This window comes from Neophocaena asiaeorientalis, unplaced genomic scaffold, assembly GCF_003031525.2.
Source record: "Neophocaena asiaeorientalis asiaeorientalis breed wild unplaced genomic scaffold, Neophocaena_asiaeorientalis_V1.1 scaffold105, whole genome shotgun sequence".
Classification (NCBI taxonomy): Eukaryota; Metazoa; Chordata; class Mammalia; order Artiodactyla; family Phocoenidae; genus Neophocaena; species Neophocaena asiaeorientalis.
Window position 1 is genome coordinate 3,265,071 of NW_020172162.1, and position 14,590 is coordinate 3,279,660.

The 14,590-nt window shown below is 39.0% G+C and overlaps 1 protein-coding gene across 1 annotated transcript in view; it reads right to left on the reverse strand.

The window, feature by feature from the left end:
- Positions 1–6,315: 6,315 nt before the first annotated feature.
- SEC63 (SEC63 protein translocation regulator) overlaps positions 6,316–14,590 on the reverse strand; it is a 67,941-nt gene continuing 59,666 nt past the window's right edge. The window contains exons 19-21 of the mRNA XM_024755209.1: positions 12,065–12,163; positions 8,352–8,456; positions 6,316–7,395 (exon numbers count right to left, since the gene is read on the reverse strand). Coding sequence (XP_024610977.1) covers positions 7,252–7,395; positions 8,352–8,456; positions 12,065–12,163 — 348 coding nt within the window. The 3' untranslated portion in view covers positions 6,316–7,251. The remainder of the gene's footprint in view (positions 7,396–8,351; positions 8,457–12,064; positions 12,164–14,590) is intronic.

The window sequence follows — 14,590 nt, forward strand, 5'->3', positions numbered from 1 at the left end:
GCTCCGTCACCAACTGTGACAAGTCACTTCTCTTATCTGAGTCTTCGTTTCCATGTCTCTCCCTCACGTCAATGCCTGGCCCTCTGTGGGCGCAGCTGGAAGTGTGATCTACTTCAAACCAGAGCTGCTGAGAAAGGGCCTCCCAGGTTCTCGGCACTTGCATACACGCTGTCATGAACTCCTCACGGTAATGCCCCTCCATGGAGGTAGCACCAAGACTAAAATCCATGGATTCTGTTCCCGTACCTACATTCTCTCTGCTTATATTAGGCTGTGGAGAGATTGGGGGACAGGCACTCGGTTCAATCAGATTATAAGTACCTAGCACTAAATGCAAAGAAAATTTTACGAATCATACAGAGGGAGATGGAGGAAGGCTTTTTTTTTAAGATTTTTTTTTCTCGCTCTAAAAATTATTCAACACACTGAAACAGTCACAATTCTACTCAAAACTCAGTTTTAGTATTAGCAAACCTAAAATCATCTAAAGTGCACTGCCCCATTTGTGTCACTCCTGACGCTTGGAGCGATACCCTGTCATCAAGTCAGCAGACTTGAAAGATGTGGAGGTTCAGTGTATAAAGAAATAATACTGTGAGTCATAACACTAGTTTCATCTCCAATTCTCAAAAGCACTATTCGGAAAATCACAGTAACCCTCATAATTTGCATGATAATGGGCCCGGATCAGCATTTTGTGAGTGGGGTAGGGAAGCTGGAGCACGATCTCAGGACGGTGGAGAAAGAGCAACTGCAGAGTCTGGAACCAGGAGCTGGTTGTGGGGAAAACAGCAACTCCGAGACATTTGGAAGGGATGCCCTGCTTCCCTTCAACTTGGGGTACCTCTTCTGGTGCTCCCCCTTCTCTCTCTCATATATGTGTTGTCACATCAAGAAGAGGAGGCTTTGGAAAATTTTGGAAATTTGATGTACAGCACAGCCAGCAACAGGAGTCCCAGGAATGTGGCAGAGAATCAAGAAATTATAAAAAGCTGGAGAGGGCTTCCCTGGTGGCGCAGTGGTTGAGAGTCCGCCTGCCGATGCAGGGGACACGGGTTCGTGCCCCGGTCCAGGAAGATCCCACAGGCCACGGAGCAGCTGGGCCCGTGAGGCATGGCCACTAAGCCTGTGCATCCGGAGCCTGTGCTCCGCAACGGGAGAGGCCACAGCGGTGAGAGGCCCGCGTAACGCAAAAAAAAATTAATTAATTAAAAAATAAAAATAAAAAGCTGGAGAAACTTTGGATGTGATTATAAAGCAAGTAGACTAATTTTTACAAAGATATAGATGCAGAGTAATCCATATAAATGAGGGAGGCTAGAGTTATCCCAGTAATATTACTGAATGTCTCTTTGGGAGTCCTCAGATGCACTTTAAATAAAAATCATGATTTTTAAAAAGGCACCCATTGAATTTTAGTCACATGCTTAATTTTTCATCGAAATATCAGCAAATTTGACTACCCTCCCAATTCATCATCTCTAAATGACTTTTCACAGTAAAATAAAATAATAAATATTCTCTCAAAGGATGGTCAGATGCCAGCACAACTGTTCAGAAGAATATTTCAGTGGTTCCTCAATTATTTCAACCAAAGACACTCCAAAGACTCCCTGGACTTGGATAGCATCTTAGGAAAAAGGACACCACTAAAGGAAGGGCAGCTGTTCTACAAGGATCCACTCACTTGGAGGCACATGTTCAGTTTGTTGGGAAGAGTGGGATTTTGGGGGCGGGGGGCAGGACACGTTTTGGGTTGAGGTTTTGGGCAAAGGTACAGAGGCAATTATCAAAATCTTTTATGGTTATAATATATAACAGCTATAGTGTTCATTTTTAGATACCCTGTTAGCACTATCACACTGCTCTGGATTCAATTTGGAAAATTCTGTATTTTTTTTAGTTGGTGCACACATTAAGTGAATGGTCTTCAATTGTAACATAAAACTATCTTTGACAATAAAACATTTGCAAGAGGTTTAAATACACATTATTCTCAAGGAACATGGCCTCACTGGTCCTAATGGTCACTAAATAGAACTCATTCTCTTTGAAAATAAGTACTCTATACCTCTTTGTAAATAGAAGTTACTATATATTTTGAATTCCAACTTTTGAGAGACAATTTTCTATGAATATCTCATGTTTCTGCAAACCTTGTGAGCAGAGGCACACTGCTTTTGTTCCAGACTATCTTTTTATGTGTGCATAGGGAAACAGCCTCGGAAGAAAGAGTATCTCCCTCTGGGCAGCTTTGCTTGCATATCCTTTTTTTTTTTGTTTGTTTGCGGTACGCGAGCTTCTCACTGTTGTGGCCTCTCCCGTTGCGGAGCACAGGCTCCGGACGCGCAGGCTCAGCGGCCATGGCTCACGGGCCCAGCCGCTCCACGGCATGTGGGATCTTCCCGGACCGGGGCACGAACCCGTGTCCCCTGCATCGGCAGCCGGACTCTCAACCACTGCGCCACCAGGGAAGCCCTGCTTGCATACTCAAAGAGTAGGTTTCAATTCCTCAGCATGTGCAGCATCCACCTGAGCTACTCCAATCAGCCCCATGGAACTTGGGAGACAGAGGAGTAGATGGGGAACAGGAAGCTCACGCAGCCTCCAGTGCCTCTGACTTGGGAGTCTCCTGTCTTCTGCCAGCATCCATGGCACTGTGGCAGGTTAACTTGTTAGCTTGCACACACAGTAAAAATCTCAGACCCTTCAATAGTTTTTGACACCTACCATCCAAAAATTAATTTTGTAGAATAACAGGATTTTTTTTGTCCTACCTGACTTCCCACCTCTCTCAAGCAATCTAATACATTTGTATTAATAGACGTGGATTGTCTTCGGGAGTTTGTTGCAAAGGGGCTTAATGTCTCTAGCCAGAAAAACCGAGAAGTAAATTTAATATATTAAAGGACACATGTAATAAAGGCTAGGGTTAGACAGGAATACAAAACATTAAAGGGAAGGAGGTAAGCCTAGAAGGTGGCGATAGAAATAAATTACACAGCCATGTCTTTAATTTTGGTTCTTTGTGTCACAAACTAAACCATTCTTTGCTAAAGAAAATTATAGCCCTATCGCCCTCTACCGGAACCAGGCTAGAAACTACAGGGAAATAGTTTTAAAGTTCTTTATGGAATCTGCTCATAATTATCCAGATTTTAAAGTATACACTTCAGGTTTCCAGTAACCCAGCCTGGCAGGTTAATGCTGGACCATCTAGTGCCGAAAAGAGTGGACAGTCCTTCTCATGCTCACCTGTAATTTGTAGCAGTCACTGACTGCAGGGACCACTAACAGAGCTGTAGACTTTGCTGGAAGTCCCTGGAAGCCACACCTAGCACTTCTGCCCTCACCTGTCCCACTTTCTTTCCATGGACAACAGCTGCTTAGAACCCTCCCCTCATCTATTAACCCCATCACCAAACCTACTCAGTTCCACCTCAAAAAATATCACTTTGCTACACAGTGAATGCCAACCCTTCAATTCCAGCCGAGTAGCATCGTTTTGTGAACTCAAATGATGAGTGCCAAAGGTCCAAACCTTCATTTTTGCTTAAATGGCGGTATATCAACACTTCAAAGCAGCATATCCAAATATTTTGATCATGCATTGAAATCAGAAAAGAATGTATAATGCACCAATAAATGTATTATTTATTTACAAATTATAGAAGTGTACAATTGTACAATATATTATGTACATTATAAAACACACAAAAATAGAAATTTAAAAGGCTGAGATTAAATACAAACAACTGCTTTAACATTTTCCCAGTGGACTGATTACCTGCATATTCCTGGGATGTACACGCCCCCACCTGAAACCGCAGCCCTAAAGCAGGCCAATGATAGCTAGACTTGAATTTTTAGCTCAAGTTACAGAAAAATGTACAAGATCACAGCTTTTTTTTTAGTTTTGCAAAATAGCTCTAGCATCAAGTTTAAATGTGTGAAGATGCTTGATGCTAACTTTTTAAGACATATTTGGGCTAATCACTGCACAGCTGGTAGGTAAAATGTCACATTATGGTTCACTGATAGCTGTTTCAGTTACTATACGGCAGATTAAATAGGGGATTTCATGGAGTTGAATAAGAATATTTGGGGAGGAAAATGCTTTAAAGAAACACTTAATAATAAAGGATGAAGGTCTGCCTTTTTCTTTTTTTAAGCCAACAAGTAGCTAGCACCTTAAAAAACTCCTCTGCCTACAGTGGAAAGACAAACTAAAAAAGGCATTCCAAACAATGGTCATTAGCCAATGCAAATGGATTAAAACAGACTGCCACACATCTGCCTGCCCTAATACCTATGAGTCATTAAGAACGCAAATTCTTTGATTTTTACAGCCCCAGTGTCCAATCACAGACCCAGCCACATTGAAACTCAGTAAATATGTGATGATGAACAACCCCTCAAAAAATATGCGAAGTGCTCGCTGAATTGCATTTGGAGTAACAATTGTTGCTAAAGACCACTCCAGTATCTGGTTTTGATTGGCTGAAGTGAATAACTGGATAAATGTTATGGTCGAGAATTATATGCTCAGAGAACCTCATTACATTCCTCAACACCCTTGCTCCCTTTTTCCACATCAGTCCATTGGTGTCCACCCGCTCTGTTTCCACCCAGGGCCTGAGCTTCCACCTCGCAGTGGAGCCCTGCAGCCAGACAGGCTCAGCATCCTTCTGCACCCCTCAGTGCAAGCTGGGAGAAATACAGTAATGTTCTACACAGAAAACCTTATTCAATGTACTCAATTTTTAAAAAATATTCACAAACTTTTTTTTTTAATTTTAAAGGACATGAACACCGGACTTCAAGATTGAGATATGCACGTGGGGCCTAAATCAAGTTTCATAACACAAAAATTTACAACTGAAAGACTTTCAATTGTGGTCTCCTCTGGACGAGTACCTTTTGTTTTAATAGGTACTTTACCAATTTAAAGAGAAAAATATTATACAATTTAAGTAGCTTAATTTCATAAATAACGTTTCACGTTGCATATGCACACTGAATGTTTTCGTCTATATATTCATCTATTCTGTTCACAAAACGTCAGTGTTTCTTGATGGGAACAAAACTGAAACTGCACTCAGTGAAAGCTTCCATCTGATTAAATGCAAACCAGGGTAAATTAGTTATTAAATCTCAATAATAGAGAAAGAAAGAAGGGATGTAGAATTCAGAGACTTGCTGGAAAGATGAGAACTATAAAATGAAGGCTCAGTTCTTTCACTATTGCAATATGGAAAGAGCTCATTAGAAGAAAATGTATTATTTGGTTAGGAAGTACACATATATCACACAAATGGCAAAGGAAAACAGGCTAGTAGGGTTTCCTAATGAGGTGATGCTGTTTTTTTAAGCACCGTGGTGAGTTACTGGGTTGTAAAACCATCCTCTAGCCTTAAAATCAGAAAGAAGCCAGTTTGAATAACTTACAAAGCCTCTTTAAGACAAAATAGCCACTAGAATAGAAATACTTTTCTTGAAAAGTATCTTTCAAGAAAACCAGGAGTGCGCATACTACACATTGTTTCATTTGCTCGCTTTCCTTGCCTTCATGCCACCTGCGTTTTCTCTAACCTCTCCTTTCACTGGATGCTACAGGCTGGCTCACTCCCTTCCACCTCACTTAGGTGGCCAGCAGCTTCCCAGCAAAACCTGACTCGAAAATTAAACCCACCTTCTACTTATAAAATGAAACAAATCCTCAGTGGCGCTTCTGCTTCCCAAGGAAGGGTCTCACTAACATCTTTAAAAGAAAAATAGGTGATGGAGGTTCCAGTGAAAAAATTGCTTTGACCGTATTATAGGAAATATTACATCCTAAATTTAGAACCCAAAAACCCCCCATTCATGTTTTTGGTTAAGTTTCAAATTTTATTTCCAACTACTGCAGTAACAAAACACCAGTGGTAATTCTGTGTGGAAAGTGACAACCTTCTAAGTAAAGAAGGTCACAAATTAGTATTCCAAGAGTACTTTGGTCTGTGGAGATTTTGATAGGAGAGGATTATTACAATCAGTCCTATAATAGAGACATGCTTCCTCCGTATCTAGTAATACCTCAATAACTCAGCATGTACACATTTCTGCTCTTTATATGCACTCCCTTCCAGGTTGTACTGTGTGAGAGTGTGAGGGGAAAATTCCTCCCAATCATGGGTTTTTCTATAGTATACAGAAATAGCAATCACTTCAGCAGTCATGTACATTATTATTAAATTTTTAGTTGAAAAATAAAAGAATGAGTTATCCTATCATATCCCTTTCTGGGAGTAAAAAGACACACCATTACAAACGTAAAATGAGTCAAACTTCTATTTTATTGACAGGAGTCCAAAATGAATACAAAAAAATGCCTCGTTTGCATGTTATATTTTTCCTTAAAAGGCTTCTGATAGAGTCAGGTAGATTAAAAGCTAAGAATGTATTTCAGCTTTTATAATGAACCTTTTAAAAAAGGTTTAATAACATAAGTCACCAATATCAGAGAACATATGGTCCCACAATCATTTTTAGATCTATAGCTTATAAAAAGAATTAGATCCTGTATTGATCTGCTAAAATAGAGGCTTAAAAATGTTTTAAGCCATTAAAAGCCATTTTTATAATCTGATAACTCTGGGCGATTAAAAGAAGGAAAATCCCAAAATGTAGCCCTCTATATTATGTGGAATGTGACAGAATGCCAACTTACGACCAAGATAGGCAAAAATAAAATGTTTAAAGCTATGAATGGAGCTGTTATAAATACTCTTGTATCACTGCAAAATGTCAATAAGTGAATAGAGCTTACCAAGAGATTAAAACTTGAGCAGATGTTACTTAAAACATTTGTGGTGTTTATCATACTTTAACATTTGTTAAAACTAAAAGCTAAACAAAGAAAAGTCGCTCATTTATAGACTGTTTTTCATGTACCTTTACTTTCACTGGGACCATAAATGATCAGATAATACACAGCCCACACTTCTGGACAGTTATAACAAAGGGTTTATTATCATTTGCAGATGAAATAAATGCACCATCCCATACTTGAACGGCTTTCACAAGCCTTAAGCATTTTTCAGACTGTACCAAGGCACCACCACTGCCTAGTTATATTATGCACCCATTTCTAGTAAAGAACTAACACCTCCTTCAACATCAGTTCTGCACTGTTTCTGGTTTATTACACACTTCCAAAACAGCAAAAATTTGCAAATATGTGCAAATACTGTGGTCCATTCATAGTACTGCTTAGTCATCATCTTCCTCCTCTTCTTCCTCTTCCTCAAAGCTATCTTCAAAGCCCTCGCTGTCCTCCTGGTCTTCATCCCCCTCTACTGCTGTATCCCACTGTGGGTGATTTTCCGGCACAGGCTTAGCCTCATGAACTTCCAACTATAAAAAAGAATTAAATGTAGACTTCAGAAACTTGGGGAGGAATAATGGGAGAAATACCTGGTAAAGAAAAGGTTTCTTTGACTGCAGCAATTACAAAGAAATAGATTTTATGCTTTTAACTCTAAATTTAACATACTTAGAACAGATATTCATCCCAGAAATAAAAAGGTGAATCTACTAACACGTAAGTATAGTTACATTTCTAATGTAGTTTGATTTTAGGAGCTTATACTATTTATTCTGTGGCACGAAAGATGAATAATTGTGATTCTTGAGTGAGAACACTGAGTAATGTCTTAATAAGTCTTCTGCTGATGAAGAAAAACTCAAGTGTGACTTCCAAAGAGGTATTTGCAGCCTCCAGACTCATGAAGTAACATTCTACAGCCAATGGAAAGAAATGCAGTATTCTCGTGGGGGAAAAAAAGGTATGTCTTTGCTGGCTCCCTTCTCTTAGGTCTCCAGTATACAGTGCAACAATATTTCTTCAGCACAATCTCTCTAACACAATAGCATGCCTCTTATAAAAAGCTCAAGTGAAACAGTAAACACTGATGGGAGTGTGCTCCAAATGATACACAAATGTATCCTCTAAAATGATCAAAAACAAATTAGTTTTGGAAATCAATAAACACTACAATGGAATCTGTGGGAAAACACATGTCCTTTTTAAAGAAAACAGAACCCATTTGGTGAGGCCCTGTAAAGTTACAGCATATTACAGCACATTAAAATGTATCACGTAAGTTATACTCAAGGTTCTAAATCATTACACTCTGTTAATACAACTTAAGTTTATTATTGAAAGAGTAGTCCATCAAGTATATTACCTAAAAGTATGAGATGACCTCTTTTTCTATTATTCTACATTTCAAAACTAGAAAACCTTCCCCAGTATATTAAGCACTTGTTCAAACAGACAACCATATGCAATGCATAGTCATTATTCTTACCTTCAATGGTTTAATCTGATCCAAACCCATATAGGAGTCTGATCTTAGAAACACTGTATATTGATAATTTCCAGGCTTTCCTGGTGCAGGAAACTTCAGTTCTACCTAGAATATAAAATCAGCACTTAAAATCTGTATTTTGAGGAGTGGAAGAAACAACAGCTCACTCCTAAAATATTTAGACCAGAGTATTTAATAGCTAGGGTTTACTCAGATGACACAGGAGGTCCTAATAAATGTTACAAAAGTTCTAACAACAACAAATACACACATATATGACGTTTATGTCATATATATACTATACAAAAAGAAAACAAAAAGAGGCAGAATTGATGGGGTCAATTTCTATCTCCACAATTCAAGAAAGCATATTTAAAGCGACCAAGTTCTATGATGACCTGATCACATCTTGACAACTTGAAGAAATGAAGTTGGGTATAAAAGTAAAATAAATGAAATGGACTAAAATAGGCTTCACCAGAAAGGAAAGAGTTCTTGCCAAATTTTCTTATTTCTACGACAAATGCTGTGAGATAATAGAAAATATATACATTGGTCTCTGCCCTCGGTTCCAGGTAAAGAGCTCCTCAAACCCCTGTAATTTCCTAAGTGATAAGAGCACAAGGAGCATCTTTTGTTCTAATATTTGGTCTTTGACTCTGGTTCCTGACACTGAGCTTATAAATCCCTTGGAATTTCCTGGATAAGAATGAGTTCTCTTCTAATGAGGTGGCTCTTGGTGGGCTCCTAGATGAGGACTGGTCACCAGAAAGCCCAAACCATGATGAGAGGCTTAGAACTTTTAGTCCCACGCCCCCAGTCTCCAGAGAAGGGCTGGAAACTGAATTAATGATCAATTATGCCTTTGTGATAAAGCCTCCATAAAAATCCCCGAAGTAGGGGTTCTGGAAGCTTCCGAGTTGGTGAACATGTGCAAGTGCTGGGAGAGTGGATTGCTCAGAAAGAGCATGGAAGCTCCATGCCCCTTCCCACATACCCTGCCCTAGGTATTTCTTCCATCTGGATATTCATCTATATCCCTTATCATATTATTTTCATAATAAACTGGTAAATATGTTTCCTTGAATTCTGTGAGCCATTCTAGCAAATTATTGAACCCAAGGAGGGGGATCATGGGAACCACGATTTACAGCCAGTTGGTCAGAAGTATAGGTGACAACCTGGGACTTGTGACTAGCATCTAAAGATGGAGAGCGGGGGAACAGCAGTCTTGTGGGACTGAACCCTTAACCTGAGGTAGATATACAGGTAGACAGTGTCAGCACTGAGTTAAACCACAGGACACTCAGCTGGTGTCACAGCAAATTGCTTGGTGCGGGGAAAAGCCCACAAACTGGTATCAGAAGTGTTCAGAGTGTGGCAGTAGTGTTAGAGTAAAGGAGAAACACATGGGAGAAATACGTTTTTTTCTTTACAGATGTCCAATGCCTTACAAGGTCAAAAAGACACGTTATTTCCTATCATATACTAATGAACTTCAAATACAAAAATTTACGAACTCTTAGAAGTTTCTACTCCACTTGGACAAAGGAAGAATACATTTTTATGATGACATTTAGATGTTCTGGTAATCTGCCTCCACTTTCCAAAATCCAGATTTTGTTGGCAAGACTATATATTAAAATTTGCCATTAAAACAAACAAGCTAGGGCTTCCTTGGTGGCGCAGTGGTTAAGAATCCGCCTGCCAATGCAGCGGACACGGGTTCAAACCCTGGTCCGGGAAGATCCTACATGCCGCAGAGCAACTAAGCCCGTGCGCCAGAACTACTGAGCCTGCGCTCTAGAGCCCGCAAGCCACAACTACTGAGCCCGCATGCCACAACTACTGAAGCCCGTGTGCCTAGAGCCCATGCTCCGCAACAAGAGAAGCCACCACAATGAGAAGCCCATGACCGCAACGGAGAGTAGCCCCCGTTCACCGCAACTAGAGAAAGCCCGCGCCCAGCAACGAAGACCCAACACAGCCAAAAATAAATAAATAAAATAAATAAATTTATAAAAAAAAAAAACAAGCTAGAAAACATCATGGGAGAATTTTTTTTAAATTAATCTCAAAGTTTGGCCCCTCTAACTGTAACATCAAACCTACAAATCATAAAAGAAAAAGACTATTAAATCATACCATCAAACACCCAAATAAACCAATGGATGAACAAATGAGTAAATATTTCTATTTTTGCTTGATAAAAACAGCCACAATAATAAAACAAACTGGGGAAAAATATCTGCAACACACATCACAAAGGGCTGATTTCATAATATTTAAACAAAAATAAAGTCCCAAAACCAATTTAAAAGACCAATATAACCCAACAAAAATGGACGACGGTCACAAACAGACACACAAAGAAATATGATTCAAACACACTGAAAGATGTACAGTTTCCCTCTTAAGAGAAATATAAAATTAAACTGCACTGAATACAGCCAGCATAGTAAAAATTGATTCAGGCAGGAATCATCAACGTATGCTAAAATGAGTGGGTTAAAGACTGTTGGAGAACAGGGTATTCACATAGTGTCCAAGTATCACCCCACAGATTGGAGGAAGACATACTTTTTACAACAGAGAAAAGACTTAACTAAATGATCAACCATAATATATCACCAATATCAGGCAAACTAATATAATGTGCCCCTGATGTGATGCACTAAGAAGGTTATTACATCACCTACGCAGTATTTTTGCCAAAAATATTTGAGAAGAATATAAGCGTGAGTAACCAATAAGACAAATTCAGATTAAGGGATATTCTATAAAATACCTTGCCTGGACTCTTCAAAAATATCAATAGCTGGGACTTCCCTGGTGGCACAGTGGTTGGGAGTCTGCCTGCCAATGCAGGGAACACGGGTTCGAGCCCTGGTCCGGGAAGATCCCACATGCCACAGAGCAGCTGGGCCTGTGAGCCATGGCCGCTGAGCCTGTGCGTCCGGAGCCTGTGCTCCGCAACGGGAGAGGCCGCAACAGTGAGAGGCCCACGTACCGCACACACACACACAAAAAATGTTAAAATTACTCTCAAAAATACCCTTAAGTTGGTACCAACTCTAAGTGTCAAATAAACAAGAAACTACTTCATACATGTACTACTTGGTTAGAAAGGTGGGAAAAAACTTTTTGGATTAAAAATCATCATCATAGATCTTGAAATTCAAAGCCTTGCTCTTGTCCACCAAGTCCGGGTAGACAGAACCTTCTTCCTAGAAAAATAACATAAAAAATCAAGAAGAAAAACAAGAAAATCCAAGGGCAAAATATGTTCATCACAAAGCTATATTACTGATGTCACTGACAGCGGACAAAGCAATGTAACAAAAAATTCCACTCTAAAAAACGAATCACCAGTTCTTATATTTGTTTTTTAAGACAAAAGGTATATATCTGAGCACTAACCCAAAGAGGATAAAAATAATAAATTTTTGTAAAACATAATTAAATTCTGGAGATAAGGTAAGGCATGTGTTCTTAGATAGTAACAGTGAAAACTCCCCAAAATAAGTTGAGAGCAAGGTTTTAGAAGACTACCAAGTTGTAGTTCAGTACGTTATAAATTTCCAATGAGCTCCCTCCAAAATATGTCAGAGAATAGTTATAAAATGTGTCTTAAATAAAATGTAATAAGCCAAATATGATAAACTGATTTCTACACTGCTTTCTATATTTAAATAATGTTGTTGGATAATTACCTCTTCCGTATCTTTTAGTGTGCACACATGATATGGCATAGATATTAATGTCTGTTCCTTCCTATCTGCGATATAAAGCCACCACCATTCTTGTTTTTCCTGCAAAGAAAAATAAATATAAATAACCAAAAAGAGTTAGAGAAATACAATTTTGCCTTGTCTCATTTTAGCGGTATGGTTACCCCTTGGTACCTGAGGGGGACTGGTTCCAGACACGCCCCCCCACACCCACAATGTGGACACCAAAATCCATGAATGCTCACATCCTTTATATAAACTGGTGTTGCATTTGCATATGATTTGTTTCATCTCTAGATTACTTACAATATCTAATACAACGTAAATGCTATGCCAGTACCCAGCAAATTCAAGTTTTGCCTTTTGGAACTTTCTGGAATGTACCCCCCTAACATTTTCAATCCACAGTTGGTCAAATCCATGGATGCAAAACCCACAGATGCGGAGGGCCAACTGTATTTTCCTTGTTTTATTCGTTGCTGTATCCCCAGCACAGACTCAGTGCCTGGTACAAAATAGATGTCAATAAATATTTACTGAATGAATAAATTGTTAACCATTTGTAGATCCGCTCTCCACAACACTTTTGTATGTAATTTTGGTGTTTCAAATGGCCCCTTAAACGCTATTGATGAACCTCTGTATTAAAAACCCCTGATTAATTGTAAATGACAAAAGATATGCTAAAAAAGAAAACAGTATGAACTATTACAATATCATTTAGCAAATAATCTTAGTAATGTTACCTAGTAATAAGCAAAAGCCAGAAAGTAGGAGTGGAACGGACTTACAACAATATCGGAAATTAATATATTAAAACACATTACTCATAAGAGAGCATCTCAGATTCTAAGAGCCTGTTTATACCTTTTACTGCACATGATTTTAATAAGCTCAGCATTTTTAGTTGTACTTCATAAAAGATTAGGACCAGAAAAAGAGCTGGGTAAAAAAATTGCCACCAGAACGCACAATGGTAGCAGAGAGCACTGACAGGAGACAAAAATCTATTAAAACAAAAATTAGAAGACTAGTCTAGAAGTACAAAACTTCAATGTGCCCAGCAACTATCACTGTATTACAGCACAGGTCAGTAACTAAACAGTCATCTTCTTCGCATCCACTGTTTAAGAACTGGATAGAGACAGTATCTTTCTAAAATGGCTTTTAAAAAAAAATGTTTTGTAGCTAAAAATAAACTCTAGGATATTCCAAATAATCAACCAAAAAAACAATAGACTATTCTAAAGTCTCAATTATCCAAAAGAAGGTTAAAAAAAATAACTTTTACTGAAAATAGTTTCGTAGGAAAAATGTTTGTTTCTAAGCCAAAAACACTTGCACTTTCTATTGCATTTCAATCCTAAGATATTAAAATTTGTTTTATTATCTTTCTAATAATGCTACACTAAGTTCAGCTAAAAGTTTTTGTTTAAATGCCTTAAACTACAAGGCACTGCAACATTAATAAGCAGAATAACAGATCACAAGTGCATGATTAACCCAACTTCTGCTCAACCCAAGGGTTAAGACTACCACAACAGGTATATGTGTATATATATGTTCATCTATGAGTGTTTTGCACACACAAAATGGGTAAAACATAACAGACTCAAAATGGAGTTCAGTTGTACCTCACAGGAGATTGGTTCCAGGACCACGCCACCTCCAGGATACCAAAATTCATAGATGTTCAAGTCTCTTACATAAAGTGTCATGGTACAGTTGGCCCTCTGTATTTGCAGATGCAGAACCCACAGACACCGAGGGCCAACTGTATAAACATCTGGCCTTTGTGAGCCAAAGAGTCTCTGCTGCAACTACTCAACTCTGCCACTGTATTGCAAAAGGAATGAGTGTGACTCTGTTCCAATAAAACTTCATTTACAAAACAGGCCAGGAGGCAGATTTGTCTGTAGGCAGTAGTTTGCCAATGCCTGTTTTAAAGCCATCCAGACCTGATTATTTCACTTCTCTAAACCTCACTTTTTTCTCTGTTAAGTAATGAATGCCTACCTCACACTGTGTTGTGAAGATAAACCGAGATAATACAAATAAAATATCTGTTAAACTGGCTAGGACACAGAGCACAATAAAATTACAGTTACATTTATATAGCCACTATGGAAAACAGTATGGAGGATCCTCAAAAAATTAAAAATACAACTACCATATGATTCAGCAATTTCACTTCTGGCAATTTACCCCAAGAAAACAAAGTTGCTAATTTGAAAAGGTATGTAAACAGTAATTCACCTCATCATTATTTACAGTAGTCAAGATATGGGGCTTCCCTGGTGGCGCAGTAGTTGAGAGTCCGCCTGCCGATGCAGGGGACAAGGCTTTGTGCGCCGGTCTGGGAAGATCCCACATGCCGTGGAGCGGCTGGGCCCGTGAGCCATGGCTGCTGAGCCTGCGCGTCCGGAGCCTGTGCTCCGCAACAGGAGAGGCCACAACAGTGAGAGGCCCGCGTACCGCAAAAAAAAAAAGATATGGTAGCAACTGAAG